This window comes from Chanos chanos, chromosome 8, assembly GCF_902362185.1.
Source record: "Chanos chanos chromosome 8, fChaCha1.1, whole genome shotgun sequence".
Lineage (NCBI taxonomy): Eukaryota > Metazoa > Chordata > Actinopteri > Gonorynchiformes > Chanidae > Chanos > Chanos chanos.
In genome coordinates this window covers 789,429-805,905 of record NC_044502.1, presented here as the reverse complement: position 1 = coordinate 805,905, position 16,477 = coordinate 789,429, and the positions used below count along the sequence as shown (strand labels likewise).

Below are 16,477 nucleotides of genomic sequence, written 5' to 3'. Positions count from 1 at the left end.
CTACTTGTACGGTCGTAAGAACGCATAGACTTTGCTCCTGATCAGACGTGTGAAGGAGCGAGGCAACATGGCATCAGAATCTCGGGTGGTGTAGTTATAATAGTTGCTTGGATTGGCAAGTACGTCGAAGAGAGTTTTGATTAGCTTTTCATCCTGTTGGAGAGGAAAACACAACATCGTTTACAGAGTAAGGATTATTGTACATCCGGTTGGACTGAAGATTCAACACCGAATGATTTCATCACATGTAATTATCATCAATGTGAGAAAATGCATTAACATTAGAATACACAGGATTTCAGGCTGTGAATGGCAAACTGCAAACAAGTGGAACAGTGCATCGCTTTTCTTGGATATTTTCTCTAACGCGTTCTCTTTAAACCTCAGATTCTGTAGTGATCCGTGACAAACTGACCTTCAGGATTTCCTGATGATTTTCTGATGCATAAAGTCGTCCGTCCCTGACTATGTCCTCCACCAGCTGCTCGTAATCCTCTGTAACAAACACACATCGGACAGAGGGCACGGTTAGTACACCATATGACAGGCCTCTACAACAAACACACATCGGACAGAGGGCACAGTTAGTACACCATATGACAGGCCTCTACAACAAACACATCAGAAAGAGGGCACAGTTAGTACACCATATGACAGGCCTCTACAACAAACACACATCGGACAGAGGGCACAGTTAGTACACCAGAGGACATGGTTGTACCTAACGTTCATCAGACACTCAGGGAGGTTCACCCAGTAAACTCTGGCCGTGTTTACTGGGCCTGAACCGGCCGTGAAACCCTGGCCGTGTTTACTGGGCCTGAACCGGCCGTGAAACCCTGGCCGTGTTTACTGGGCCTGGACAAGAGGCTGCAGGGTTCACATGCATTAAAACTGCTCAGTCATAAGGGGGACGCCGAAAAGAACAGGCTGGTTTCCAAAGCAACCTGAATGAACCCGTACCGTCATAAGTGACATAAGGGATTTGGAATCCCCTGGCCGTGTTGACATCGTTGGATTTGAAACTGATCCAGAGGCGGCGGGACCGGGCTGTGAAAGCAATGGGCCTTTCGTATGTCTGACATGTCTCATAGGTCGTGATGGAGGTGGCTGACCCTACGGTTACACCAGTATGACACAGATCATGAGAACATGTCATAAACCATGATATTACACACAATAATAATATTACACATAACATTGCATGCAATAAACCATAACATTACACATAACATTGTAAACAATAAACCATAAACCATAACATTACACATCATAATCACATTATACATAATGCAGGCGCTGTGGCCCTCTAAAGCGATTCTCTCCTGTTATGATGATCCCGCCTGTAAGAAACAGCCACTGTTCTACGTTGAGCCCAGGCTTCAGTGATTCTGGCTGCGTTTGGACTATTAAAGAGAGGAAACTATGCTTGTTCTTCTCTGTTTAATCAGCAGCAAAAGAGAGAGAGAGAGAAAGAGAGAGAGAGAGAGAGAGAGAGAGAGAGAGCGAGAGAGAGAGAGGGAGAGAGAGAGAGAGAGAGAGAGAGAGAGAGAGTGAGAGAGAGAGAGGGAGAGAGAGAGAGAGAGAGAGTGAGAGAGAGAGAGAGCGAGAGAGTGGAATCTCACAGTTCTTCCTCATGACCAGGACATCTCCACACTCATCCTCAGACGGGAGGAAGATCTCCGGCACTATGACCAGTATTTTGCGCTTTGGCGGGGGGTTGATATTCCAGATACACTCCACGTTAGCTGGGTAGTTACCAGGGTAATTAGGAGACTCAATGTATCCTATATATTCACCCATTTGACCTCCACATTCACGGTCTGAAAAATAATCACGCCCTCGTTTTCAGCCAAATAGCATCATATACGGTCAGAATCATTAAAACGTTCACGGACAACGTGGAAAGCACAGGGAAAGCATGGTTATGATGTTTTGTTTTAATGATGAAATGATAACTTCAGTATCAGACTAACTTTTACACTGGGAAACACTGGTGGCTCCATCAAAGTCTGTGGTGGTGTTGCCTGGGCAGGCGACACAGTGGTTCTGGCGAAACTCAGTCTGGTAGGTTCCCAGCGGACATCGGATACAGCGGTGAAACGTGGTGTTGTAGTAATGACCAGGTGGACACAGAACTGTAAAACAGAGACCCGGTGGACACAGAACTGTAAAACAGAGACCCGGTGGACACAGAACTGTAAAACAGTGACCCGGTGGATAAAGGGTCTGGGCTTACAGCTGAACTGAAAGGAAAGGGAGTTTAGGGACTGAGTGAGAATTACTCTGTTTTTGATTTAGAGTGAAATAACAGCCTCCATCATGTGAAAGGGAGGACAGTGTGTCAGTTTAGAGGGAAACTTTTATTTTGAAATGGGGCTGTCCAGCGGAAGCTGAACTCTGCAGATGTGAACTGTTCTCCTTGTGCATGATAACATCAGTCAGGTTAGATTGTTCAGCACCTTGGACAGCACTATGGACGGAAACAAGGCTGAGTTCACTTGGACAGGCTGAGAAAGGGTGTGGTCACTTTTTCAGGTCATTAAGAGAGTTTCTCCAGAGTCATTATAGAAGCAGATTATTTTCTGAGTTGAAAACATCATTCGAAGGGTTTATTTTCTACAGAAAGTCCATTTCACTGGTCCATTTCTTGGTGATGACATACTTGGTGACATGTGTATGGTGCAGTTGGATACACTTGTGAGATGCTGAGGTACAAACCTTTAACCTCACAGTCGTTGAAAGAGCTGGCCCCCTCCCTCTTGGTGCTGAGCCCCCCCCCACAGGAGAAACACAATGTTCTCCCAGTGTCTGGCTGGTAGGTGCCCAGAGGGCATGGATGGCATGGTTTGAACCCATCAGATGAATACTGCCCAGGTGGGCACTGACCTGCACAAACACGGTCAACTTTAATCTGAGATCCAAATACAGTGTGACAAGTTTCAGTAGAGGGTGTAGTGTGCACTCGTGGGGTTTGAGGAGAGGGTGTAGTGTGCACTCGTGGGGTTTCAGTAGAGGGTGTAGTGTGTACTCATGGGGTTTGAGGAGAGGGTGTAGTGTGCACTCGTGGGGTTTCAGTAGAGGGTGTAGTGTGCACTCGTGGGGTTTGAGGAGAGGGAGTAGTGTGCACTCGTGGGGTTTGAGGAGAGGGTGTAGTGTGCACTCGTGGGGTTTCAGTAAAGGGTGTAGTGTGTACTCGTGGGGTTTGAGGAGAGGGTGTAGTGTGCACTCGTGGGGTTTGAGGAGAGTGTGTAATGTGCACTCGTGGGGTTTGAGGAGAGGGTGTAGTGTGCACTCGTGGGGTTTCAGTACAGGGTGTAGTGTGTACTCGTGGGGTTTGAGGAGAGGGTGTAGTGTGCACTCGTGGGGTTTGAGGAGAGGGTGTAGTGTGCACTCGTGGGGTTTCAGTAGAGGGAGTAGTGTGCACTCGTGGGGTTTGAGGAGAGGGTGTAGTGTGCACTCGTGGGGTTTGAGGAGAGTGTGTAATGTGCACTCGTGGGGTTTGAGGAGAGGGTGTAGTGTGCACTCGTGGGGTTTCAGTACAGGGTGTAGTGTGTACTCGTGGGGTTTGAGGAGAGGGAGTAGTGTGTACTCGTGGGGTTTGAGGAGAGGGTGTAGTGTGCACTCGTGGGGTTTGAGGAGAGGGTGTAGTGTGCACTCGTGGGGTTTGAGGAGAGGGAGTAGTGTGTACTCGTGGGGTTTGAGGAGAGGGTGTAGTGTGCACTCGTGGGGTTTCAGTAGAGGGAGTAGTGTGCACTCGTGGGGTTTCAGTAGAGGGTGTAGTGTGTACTCGTGGGGTTTGAGGAGAGGGTGTAGTGTGCACTCGTGGGGTTTGAGGAGAGGGAGTAGTGTGCACTCGTGGGGTTTGAGGAGAGGGTGTAGTGTGCACTCGTGGGGTTTGAGGAGAGGGAGTAGTGTGTACTCGTGGGGTTTGAGGAGAGGGTGTAGTGTGTACTCGTGGGGTTTGAGGAGAGGGAGTAGTGTGCACTCGTGGGGTTTGAGGAGAGGGAGTAGTGTGCACTCGTGGGGTTTGAGGAGAGGGAGTAGTGTGCACTCGTGGGGTTTGAGGAGAGGGTGTAGTGTGCACTCGTGGGGTTTCAGTAGAGGGTGTAGTGTGCACTCGTGGGGTTTCAGTAGAGGGTGTAGTGTGTACTCGTGGGGTTTGAGGAGAGGGAGTAGTGTGCACTCGTGGGGTTTGAGGAGAGGGTGTAGTGTGCACTCGTGGGGTTTGAGGAGAGGGTGTAGTGTGTACTCGTGGGGTATGAGGAGAGGGTGTAGTGTGCATTCGTGGGGTTTCAGTAGAGGGAGTAGTGTGCACTCGTGGGGTTTGAGGAGAGGGTGTAGTGTGCACTCGTGGGGTTTCAGTAGAGGGAGTAGTGTGCACTCGTGGGGTTTGAGGAGAGGGAGTAGTGTGCACTCGTGGGGTTTGAGGAGAGGGAGTAGTGTGCACTCGTGGGGTTTCAGTAGAGGGTGTAGTGTGCACTCGTGGGGTTTCAGTACAGGGTGTAGTGTGCACTTGTGGGGTTTCAGTACAGGGTGTAGTGTGCACTCGTGGGGTTTGAGGAGAGGGTGTAGTGTGCACTCGTGGGGTTTCAGTAGAGGGTGTAGTGTGCACTCGTGGGGTTTCAGTAGAGGGTGTAGTGTGCACTCGTGGGGTTTGAGGAGAGGGTGTAGTGTGCACTCGTGGGGTTTGAGGAGGGGGTGTAGTGTGTACTCGTGGGGTTTCAGTAGAGGGTGTAGTGTGTACTCATGGGGTTTGAGGAGAGGGAGTAGTGTGCACTCGTGGGGTTTCAGTAGAGGGAGTAGTGTACACTCGTGGGGTTTCAGTAGAGGGTGTAGTGTGCACTCGTGGGGTTTCAGTAGAGGGAGTAGTGTGTACTCATGGGGTTTGAGGAGAGGGTGTAGTGTGCACTCGTGGGGTTTCAGTAGAGGGAGTAGTGTGCACTCGTGGGGTTTCAGTAGAGGGTGTAGTGTGCACTCGTGGGGTTTCAGTAGAGGGTGTAGTGTGCACTCGTGGGGTTTGAGGAGAGGGTGTAGTGTGTACTCGTGGGGTTTCAGTAGAGGGTGTAGTGTGCACTCGTGGGGTTTGAGGAGAGGGTGTAGTGTGCACTCGTGGGGTTTGAGGAGAGCTGTCCCCACGTTCAGTTCTGCAGACTGTATCTCAAGATTATCTCAGTAATTCTACTGAAGCATCGATTAACTGAGGTACAAGGTGTCACGCTAATGGCGATTTTAATACACGGTCAGATAAGTTACCATGGCAACGCACCTGCACAAGACGTGATGTTACGGGCCCCAGCCGGACCATGCTTATCACCGCCAGGGCAAAGGTCACAGGCCAGTTGACCTTCTCGCTCCTGGAAAGTTCCGGACGGACACTGAGTGCAGCGTTCCTGGTCACCCTGATAATAAGAGCCCGGAGGACATCTGCCTGAGAAGGTTAAGAGGTCACTGTTTTTCACTCTGTAGGACAAATGCCCACCATCCATCCAATTACCAACAGTAAAATTCTCTGAACTTTGAACATGAAGAAAAATAATGAAATTAAGTTCTCATTTAGATGTTAATGAGATAATGATCTGTGAGGTAAAAATTACACATGACTGAGACAAAGTGTGATTTCTGAGACACTGTACCAGAGTTTTAAGCTTAAGCACCAAACTGGTTTTAACATTTATCATGCATCTTAAAATCATACACAACCACTGAATTATATAGTGAAGTGCATGTCTTTCATTAGTAACAGTTCCAGTCAGTAAACTGGATGGTTCCTCTGAGCTGAGGGGAGTTGAAAAAATCCAGTTAAACCACTTAACCCGATCCCACACCGTGACCTGTCTGTGTGTGCACGGCAGCTGTTCCCAGTCTTACCACAGCGACCGCCGTCTCTCTCCAAGCCGGGCCCGCAGCTGTCCGGACTCTCCGCAGCCTGGGGCAGTTTCTGGGTCACTGCGTACTCCAGACCGGCCAGTCGGATCAGGAAACGCTCCTGGTTGATGGACTTCTTCAGCGCTTTGACGTATGACTTCAGCTGACGCTCCATTCGCTGCCGTAAACAGCTCAGATTACAATTTCCTGTCAGAGTTAGACACGCCCAGGGTCAGGACGAGGTCATGAAATATGTGAAACATGAAATATGAAATATGACATACACACTAACGCCCTCTGGATTCACTCAGCCCTCATACACTTTACCATATTAATTAAATCATTAATAATTCATGTAAGGACTGGTTTACAAAGCTCCTCAACCATGACACAGCTCCGTAACCTCCATACCCTCTCTTTCTCTCTCTCTCGCTCCCTCTCTCTCTCTCGCGCCCTCTCTCTCTCTCTCTCCCGCTCTCTCTCTCTCCCGCTCTCTCATCTCTCTTTCTCTCTCCCCCCCTCTCCCCCTCTCGCTCCCTCTCTCTCCCCATCTATCAAAATATTTCATACTTTTACACATCATTCAGTCAAAACATTTCAGAAGTGAGCTCACACTGACCAGTTGCATCTCCTGGTTTCACCTCTGCCTCCAGTTCTAAAGTGATGCGTGTAACTTCTTTTCCAGTGGCACTCCGTGTGCGATGACCTTTGGCCTTCACCGAGGAGTCACACTTTAGGCTGAGGAATGAAATCTGGCAGTTGTTGCAGGTTTGTCTTCCTCCTGTTTTTATTCAGACATCACGGATATTACCATCACTCACACAGAACGAATCAGGAATCATTCACACACAGAACGAACCAGGAATCACTCACACACAGAATGAACCAGGAATCACTCACACAGAACAAACCAGGAATCACTCACACACAGAACGAACCAGGAATCACTCACACACAGAACGAACCAGGAATCACTCACACACAGAACGAACCAGGAATCACTCACACACAGGCACGTTTACACACTAAGCACATCAGTCACCCAAACACCCCCTCACCTGATCCCTGTGCTCGCCCCCCCTCCTCCGCTCGGCCTCTGGATTTAGGGTGGAGGCTGCATTTGCCGTTTTTGATCTTGAAAGACTCTGTGTGTTTGACCAGAGGACCCTGGGTTTCTATGACAACCCAGAAACACAAGTGAGCAGACACATTTGACTCTAATGCTGGACTCGACTATTACATTCTGCTCAGTGCCTATCATAAGACAGTGTCAGTACCATGTTCATATGAGTACCTGGGCAGTTCTGGATCTGACTGGAGTTCTGCCTGTTGTGGGTCTTTCCTTTGAGGCCTGCTGCTCCACAGCCAACAGTAAAACTGCTATCAGACTCTGAAACAGGCCAATCAGAGTATGTGTCAAAATCCGACTGTGTCCAGAACAGACCAATCAGAACATGCGTTTGAGCCTGACTGGGTCCAGATCAGACCAATCAGAACATGCGTCAGAGTCTGACTGGGTCCAGATCAGACCAATCAAAACATGCGTCAGAGTCTGACTGGGTCCAGCTGCACTATACACTGTGCATTTTGGTTTAGGGCTCATTCACTGAAGTCTAAATAACCCTTAATGGCCCTCACTGTCATACCAGTTGTGTCGTGTGACTGTGTAAGTGCGTGAAGGAGAATTTCACTGTGACTGACATACAGATGTGGACATATGGATCCATTTTCACTTCTGCCTCTTTGTAATTTAACTGCCCCACTCATTTTATTCTGATACACTAATATTTGCCAACGTTTTCTACTGTTAACATTTGAAGTTCAGTAAGTACGTCAACGTTTTCAGACTGACCGAGTCACACAAGCCTAAATCGAATTTAACTGGAAACCGTCACTGTTCACACAGCCATGTGGAAATGGACTGGGCCAGAATCCAGAACGGACATCTCCACACAGATCTGAGTCGGTTCAGGTCAGTGAAGAGACTGAATGGTACTGATGAAAAATGCTACAAGTTCAAGCATTTGATCAAAACGAAGTGTCAGATGCCTGAAAACGCAGAGGTAAGGATTATAATGACCTCACATGTCAGGGCGGAAAAAAGAAAATCAAATCTGGTGATTCCATATATGGAAATAAAACTTCTAAAACCTCGTCTCAGTTCCCAACATTAAAGAAAGGCCTCTCCCAAAACTCATTACAATAACACATATTAAATTTACAGTGGCACAGTTACACATGGCTAAGGACTGAATGCTGTCAGTTAGCCAGGCTATCATGTGAAATATCACAATATTGTTCCATTCAGGATGCTGGGACAACCGTCCTCTGTTGTTTGAACCAATTATTATTTTGATTGCATAATCTCATAACGCAGCCACCGTGACATCACCAAACAAGAATGTGTCAAAAACCAAAAAAAAAGATGTGTCTTGAATGTGTATGTATCACATTTAATGTTTTATTCCTCTCAGTGTCTTTCATGTTTCTCAGACAACTCAAACGGAACCAAACAGAACCAGGCAAAGTTTGACTTTTCTTTATTTCAGACCCTTTTGTGACAGCCCCATTAGGGCTCTGGTAAAAACCTGGAACCGCTTCACTGTGACGGACATCAGTGAAGTGGATGTGAACATTAGCAGTAACGAATGCAACATATTATATAAGATATACTGGCCCATGTCCGGGAAACTGTAATATATTATATAAGATATACTGGCCCATGTCCGGGAAACTGTAACATATTATATAAGATATACTGGCCCATGCCTGGGAAACTGTAATATATTATATAAGATATACTGGCCCATGCCTGGGAAACTGTAATATATTATATAAGATATACTGGCCCATGCCTGGGAAACTGTAACATATTATATAAGATATACTGGCCCATGTCTGGGAAACTGTAATATATTATATAAGATATACTGGCCCATGTCCGGGAAACTGTAACATATTATATAAGATATACTGGCCCATGCCTGGGAAACTGTAATATATTATATAAGATATACTGGCCCATGTCTGGGAGAGTGTAATATATTATATAGGATATACTGGCCCATGTCTGGGAGAGTGTAATATATTATATAAGATATACTGGCCCATGCCTGGGAAACTGTAACATATTATATAAGATATACTGGCCCATGTCTGGGAGACTGTAACATATTATATAAGATATACTGGCCCATGTCTGGGAAACTGTAACATATTATATAAGATATACTGGCCCATGTCTGGGAGACTGTAACATATTATATAAGATATACTGGCCCATGTCTGGGAAACTGTAACATATTATATAAGATATACTGGCCCATGCCTGGGAAACTGTAATATATTATATAGGATATACTGGCCCATGTCTGGGAGAGTGTAATATATTATATAAGATATACTAGCCCATGTCTGGGAGACTGTAACATATTATATAAGATATACTGGCCCATGTCTGGGAAACTGTAACATATTATATAAGATATACTGGCCCATGTCTGGGAGACTGTAACATATTATATAAGATATACTGGCCCATGCCTGGGAAACTGTAATATATTATATAAGATATACTGGCCCATGCCTGGGAAACTGTAATATATTATATAAGATATACTGGCCCATGCCTGGGAAACTGTAATATATTATATAAGATATACTGGCCCATGTCTGGGAAACTGTAACATATTATATAAGATATACTGGCCCATATCTGGGAGACTGTAACATATTATATAAGATATACTGGCCCATGCCTGGGAAACTGTAATATATTATATAAGATATACTGGCCCATGTCTGGGAGACTATAACATATTATATAAGATATACTGGCCCATGTCTGGGAGACTGTAACATATTATATAAGATATACTGGCCCATGCCTGGGAAACTGTAACATATTATATAAGATATACTAGCCCATGTCTGGGAAACAGCTCCCAAACAAGCCTCCTGTTCCAGACTGGAATTTGTGATGGAAAAAGAGCTAAGAGCAGGTTACCAGACCGCGTGGTTCTACATGTCTACCTCTGGAGCCTGGTTCTGGGTGCATGTGGTTGTGGAAACATGGCGCTGTTGGCTCTGTACCTGTGTGGAAGTGAGTCTTAGAGGAGCAGGTGAGGTAACAGTTCTCTTTTTTCCCCACTTTGTTACAGGACAGGGTGGCCTTGGGCCCCGGCAGACTGGGCAGACACTTCACAGCCTCTAAAGGATCACACACAAAACAGATCACACACAAAACAGATCACACACAAAACAGATCACACACCAACAGATCACACACAAAACAGATCACACACCAACAGATCACACACCAACAGATCACACACAAAACAGATCACACACCAACAGATCACACACCAACAGATCACACACCAACAGATCACACACAAAACAGATCACACACAAAACAGATCACACACAAAACAGATCACACACCAACAGATCACACACCAACAGATCACACACAAAACAGATCACACACCAACAGATCACACACCAACAGATCACACACCAACAGATCACACACAAAACAGATCACGCACAAAACAGATCACACACCAACAGATCACACACAAAACAGATCACACACCAACAGATCACACACCAACAGATCACACACCAACAGATCACACACAAAACAGATCACACACAAAACAGATCACACACAAAACAGATCACACACCAACAGATCACACACCAACAGATCACACACAAAACAGATCACACACAAAACAGATCACACACAAAACAGATCACACACCAACAGATCACACACAAAACAGATCACACACCAACAGTTCACACACCAACAGATCACACACCAACAGATCACACACAAAACAGATCACACAAAACAGATCACACACCAACAGATCACACACCAACAGATCACAAATTAACAGATCACACACCAACAGTTCACACACAAAACAGATCACACACAAAACAGATCACACACAAAACAGATCACACACCAACAGATCACACACCAACAGATCACACACAAAACAGATCACACACCAACAGTTCACAAATTAACAGATCACACACCAACAGTTCACAAATTAACAGATCACACACCAACAGATCACACACAAAACAGATCACACACCAACAGTTCACAAATTAACAGATCACACACCAACAGTTCACAAATTAACAGATCACACACCAACAGATCACAAATTAATAGATCACATCAACAGACTAACGGATCACACGCAAACTGATCACACACCACAAATACATCACACATGCTATCAGATCACACATCACTAGATTATACAGAAATACATCACACATGCTATCAGGTCACACATCACTAGATTATACAGAAATACATCACGCATGCTATCAGATCACACATCACTAGATTATACAGAAATACATCACACATGCTATCAGATCACACACTATCATTTGCCCCAGTAAAGGGCCATTAAATATCTGGTTTTATTTACTGGTCAAATAACAGTGTGTGGGAAGAATCAGCTGAAAACTCAACACAGGTCAAATAACTCAGGACTACAGCCGTTTACACTCAACACAGGCCAAATAACTCAGAACTACAGCCATTTACACTCAACACAGGTCAAATAACTCAGGACTACAGCCATTTACACTCAACACAGGCCAAATAACTCAGGACTACAGCCATTTACACTCAACACAGGTCGAATAACTCAGGACTACAGCCATTTACACTCAACACAGGCCAAATAACTCAGGACTACAGCCATTTACACTCAACACAGGCCGAATAACTCAGGACTACAGCCATTTACACTCAACACAGGCCGAATAACTCAGGACTACAGCCATTTACACTCAACACAGGCCAAATAACTCAGGACTACAGCCATTTACACTCAACACAGGCCAAATAACTCAGGACTACAGCCATTTACACTCAACACAGGTCAAATAACTCAGGACTACAGCCATTTACACTCAACACAGGTCGAATAACTCAGGACTACAGCCATTTACACTCAACACAGGCCAAATAACTCAGGACTACAGCCATTTACACTCAACACAGGTCAAATAACTCAGGACTACAGCCATTTACACTCAACACAGGCCGAATAACTCAGGACTACAGCCATTTACACTCAACACAGGCCGAATAACTCAGGACTACAGCCATTTACACTCAACACAGGCCGAATAACTCAGGACTACAGCCATTTACACTCAACACAGGCCGAATAACTCAGGACTACAGCCATTTACACTCAACACAGGCCAAATAACTCAGGACTACAGCCATTTACACTCAACACAGGTCAAATAACTCAGTACTACAGCCATTTACACTCAACACAGGCCGAATAACTCAGGACTACAGCCATTTACACTCAACACAGGTCAAATAACTCAGTACTACAGCCATTTACACTCAACACAGGCCGAATAACTCAGGACTACAGCCATTTACACTCAACACAGGTCAAATAACTCAGGACTACAGCCATTTACACTCAACACAGGCCGAATAACTCAGGACTACAGCCATTTACACTCAACACAGGCCGAATAACTCAGTACTACAGCCATTTACACTCAACACAGGCCGAATAACTCAGGACTACAGCCATTTACACTCAACACAGGCCAAATAACTCAGGACTACAGCCATTTACACTCAACACAGGCCAAATAACTCAGTACTACAGCCATTTACACTCAACACAGGCCGAATAACTCAGGACTACAGCCATTTACACTCAACACAGGTCAAATAACTCAGGACTATATGGCACAGTCAATATGGCACAGTTTTAACTGTGTAGCCTTATAGTCAAAGCACTGTTCACATACCAATGCAGTCTTTCTTGTTCCAGTGGAGTCTTTGACCAGGTGGACAGGTGCACTCATAGCTGCCTTGTGTGTTAACACAGCCATACTTACACCCCCCCTGGTTCACACTGCACTCATCCATATCTGAAAACGGAGTCGTCAGACAACACATCATCACTGATCAAATCCATGAATCAATGAATGAATGAACGAATGAATGTGTTAATGTAAGACACACAGTCCTTTACGTGTGTGACAGCTGGTCTGTGCCCAGTGTCACTACAGAGCAAATGAGTCTAAACGATCAGAGGGTCAACACAGAAGGCTTTGAGGAGGTTGGTTAGTGAGAAGAGAACCTGGAGAAAATGAACTTATTTCTCTGTGTCGGGAGCATACTGTTCCTCCTGCCCTCCCTCACTGTCACCACCAGAGGGCTCTCTCCTCCTCTGCCTGGAGTTTCTCCTCAGGCCCAGGGACACGCTGCTCGTTGCTTCACCTCCACCTCTGATTATTTTGCAATTCCTCCATATTTTCCTTTAATGCCACCCCCTCACCCCACCCCCCCACAAGTGAAAATGTCCTGGTAATGACTCCAGTTATGATTCACGCTGCTTAATACGTGTATGTCTGACTACTGTCAGCTAACTAAAAACAGAGAGAGACTAAACATCAGGCACGTCTTCACTCTTCCACAGACAGTGCGGACAGACTGAGGGTACAGGGAGGGTTTACGGTCTGTGTGTGTGTGACACGGTGAGGAGACGCCCGTGGTGCATGGTGGGTAAAATGATGCTGATGCGTTGATGTGTTTGTGTGATTATCTGACCTCCACAGTGTGTGAGTCCATACAGAACATAACCCTTCTGACAGAAACACTGAAAACTGCCCGGAGAGTTCACACAGCTGTGGTCACAGGCCCGGTCAAAGGAACACTCATCTTTATCTAGAGAGAGAGAGAGAGAGAGAGAGAGAGAGAGATGGAGAGAAAGAGTGAGATAGAAGGAGACAAAGAGAGTGGGAGTGAGAGAAGGAAAGACAGAGAGGACCAGACACATGAACATAGAAATCAACAGACATTTAACCATATAAACCTTTCAGCTTGTTACAATGACATTATAAAGACATAAAATAATTTCCCTCTTGGTCCCAATCAACAGCTTCTGTGTTCTCCAAAACAGGTCACACGCAAACAAAGACTAATTTCATGAATTCTTTAAGGGAAGGATTACAGTACAATTTCTGCAGTAATTTATACAGTCAACCCTTTCACAAGACTCCCTGATATTCTTCACTCACTCATTCTTCACACACAGAGCAGAGATCCGTGTTGTCCACAGGTTTGTCTGTGGACCATGTGGGTGTGGTCTAATGGTCTGAGGTGGACCCTGTGGGTGTGGTCTAATGGTCTGAGGTGGACCCTGTGGGTGTGGTCTAATGGTCTGAGGTGGACCCTGTGGGTGTGGTCTAATGGTTTGAGGTGGACCCTGTGGGTGTGGTCTAATAGTTTGAGGTGGACCCTGTGGGTGTGGTCTAATGGTTTGAGGTGGACCGTGTAGGTGTGGTCTGTTGGCCTGAGCTGATTGGCTGCAGTGGTTTGTTTCAGTAAAAGGTTTCGTGCCACTGTGTAGAAACATAACGTCACAACCTAACCCATCCGCCAACCCATCCCTGGGCATCTGGCATTAATCCAGCATCTCTCTCCCTGGGTTACAGCCTTAGTCAGATTTCTCATTACACAGACATCCTCTCAGTCTTTTCTTAGTCTTTCCCTCCTTGTTTGTCAAACATGTTTCACTGTCCACCCCTTCCATTCTATTCTGAGAGCCATTGTCTTATGTAAATATGTGCTGACAATGCCTAAGATGGTTTCTCCCTCCTGACGCTCTCTCAGGACATCAGGCCTCACACTCTGCTTCTCTGGGGCCATTTTGCCATTGGCGATCTGAAAATACCAGTCTGAAAATAAAACTGATTTGTGTTGACTCCATGAGTGTTAAAACCCTGTTAAAAAGTTGTGGTCACAGAGGCTGCAATTTACAGTAAACAGTAAACATAGTAAACAGTCAAAGTTACAGTAAACAGTAAACATAGTAAACAGTCAAAGTTACAGTAAACAGTAAACATAGTAAACAGTCTGTGAATTTTTTTTTTTTTACAGAAGGCGGAGTCAGTGGATGGACAAACCTTGGCATGTCCTCTCATTGGTCAGTAGTTTGTAGCCTTTCCTGCAGCTGCACTCAAAGCTGCCCATGGTGTTCCTGCACACGTGGTCACAGCCTCCATTATTCAGACGGCACTCGTCAATGTCTGGGGCACAGAACGTCAATGGTAACGCGTGTGTGTGTGGTTTACAGTAAAGTGTGTGTGTGGTTTACAGTAAAGTGTGTGTGTGTGATTTATGGTAAAGTGTGTGTGGGGTTTATGGTAAAGTGTGTGGTGGTTTACAGTAAAGTGTGTGTGTGTGATTTATGGTAAAGTGTGTGTGTGGTTTATGGTAAAGTGTGTGTGGGGTTTACAGTAAAGTGTGTGGTGGTTTACAGTAAAGTGTGTGTGTGCTTTATGGTAAAGTGTGTGTGTGCTTTATGGTAAAGTGTGTGTGTGCTTTATGGTAAAGTGCGTTTGTGGTTTATGGTAAAGTGTGTGTGGGTTCTGTACCTTTGCATGTCTTGCGGTCTGGCTGCAGTGTGAAGCCGACAGGACAGCTACAGCGAACTCCCATCACAGAGTCGTGACATGTGCTGTCGCAACCACCGTTATTCACCGCACACGTCTCTATAAACAAAACATCTCAGGTCATACCAACAGATCCTCCAATCACAAAGTCTCTACAAACAAAAACATCTCAGGTCATACCAACAGCTCCTCCAATCACAAAGTATCTACAAACATCTCAGGTCATACCAACAGCTCCTCCAATCACAAAGTCTCTACAAACATCTCAGGTCATACCAACAGCTCCTCCAATCACAAAGTCTCTACAAACAAAACATCTCAGGTCATACCAACAGCTCCTCCAATCACAAAGTATCTACAAACAAAAACATCTCAGGTCATACCAACAGCTCCTCCAATCACAAAGTCTCTACAAACAAAACATCTCAGGTCATACCAACAGCTCCTCCAATCACAAAGTCTCTACAAACAAAACATCTCAGGTCATACCAACAGCTCCTCCAATCACAAAGTATCTACAAACATCTCAGGTCATACCAACAGCTCCTCCAATCACAAAGTCTCTACAAACATCTCAGGTCATACCAACAGCTCCTCCAATCACAAAGTCTCTACAAACAAAACATCTCAGGTCATACCAACAGCTCCTCCAATCACAGTCTCTACAAACATCTCAGGTCATACCAACAGCTCCTCCAATCACAAAGTCTCTACAAACAAAACATCTCAGGTCATACCAACAGCTCCTCCAATCACAGTCTCTACAAACATCTCAGGTCATACCAACAGCTCCTCCAATCACAAAGTCTCTACAAACATCTCAGGTCATACCAACAGCTCCTCCAATCACAAAGTCTCTACAAACAAAACATCTCAGGTCATACCAACAGCTCCTCCAATCACAAAGTCTCTACAAACAAAACATCTCAGGTCATACCAACAGCTCCTCCAATCACAGTCTCTACAAACATCTCAGGTCATACCAACAGCTCCTCCAATCACAAAGTCTCTACAAACAAAACATCTCAGGTCATACCAACAGCTCCTCCAATCACAGTCTCTACAAACATCTCAGGTCATACCAACAGCTCCTCCAATCACAAAGTCTCTACAAACATCTCAGGTC

General features: G+C 45.5%; 1 protein-coding gene across 1 annotated transcript in view; it reads right to left on the bottom strand.

Moving 5' to 3' along the window:
• The window catches only part of scube3 (signal peptide, CUB domain, EGF-like 3), a 42,531-nt gene continuing 26,054 nt past the window's right edge, over window positions 1–16,477 (bottom strand). Inside the window, exons 9-24 of the mRNA XM_030781689.1 lie at window positions 15,334–15,450; window positions 14,863–14,985; window positions 13,505–13,621; window positions 12,700–12,822; window positions 9,961–10,077; window positions 7,163–7,258; window positions 6,927–7,043; window positions 6,488–6,649; window positions 5,872–6,075; window positions 5,270–5,431; window positions 2,722–2,889; window positions 1,977–2,138; window positions 1,626–1,823; window positions 964–1,116; window positions 416–495; window positions 1–153 (exon numbers count right to left, since the gene is read on the bottom strand). Coding sequence (XP_030637549.1) covers window positions 1–153; window positions 416–495; window positions 964–1,116; window positions 1,626–1,823; window positions 1,977–2,138; window positions 2,722–2,889; window positions 5,270–5,431; window positions 5,872–6,075; window positions 6,488–6,649; window positions 6,927–7,043; window positions 7,163–7,258; window positions 9,961–10,077; window positions 12,700–12,822; window positions 13,505–13,621; window positions 14,863–14,985; window positions 15,334–15,450 — 2,252 coding nt within the window. The remainder of the gene's footprint in view (window positions 154–415; window positions 496–963; window positions 1,117–1,625; window positions 1,824–1,976; window positions 2,139–2,721; window positions 2,890–5,269; window positions 5,432–5,871; window positions 6,076–6,487; window positions 6,650–6,926; window positions 7,044–7,162; window positions 7,259–9,960; window positions 10,078–12,699; window positions 12,823–13,504; window positions 13,622–14,862; window positions 14,986–15,333; window positions 15,451–16,477) is intronic.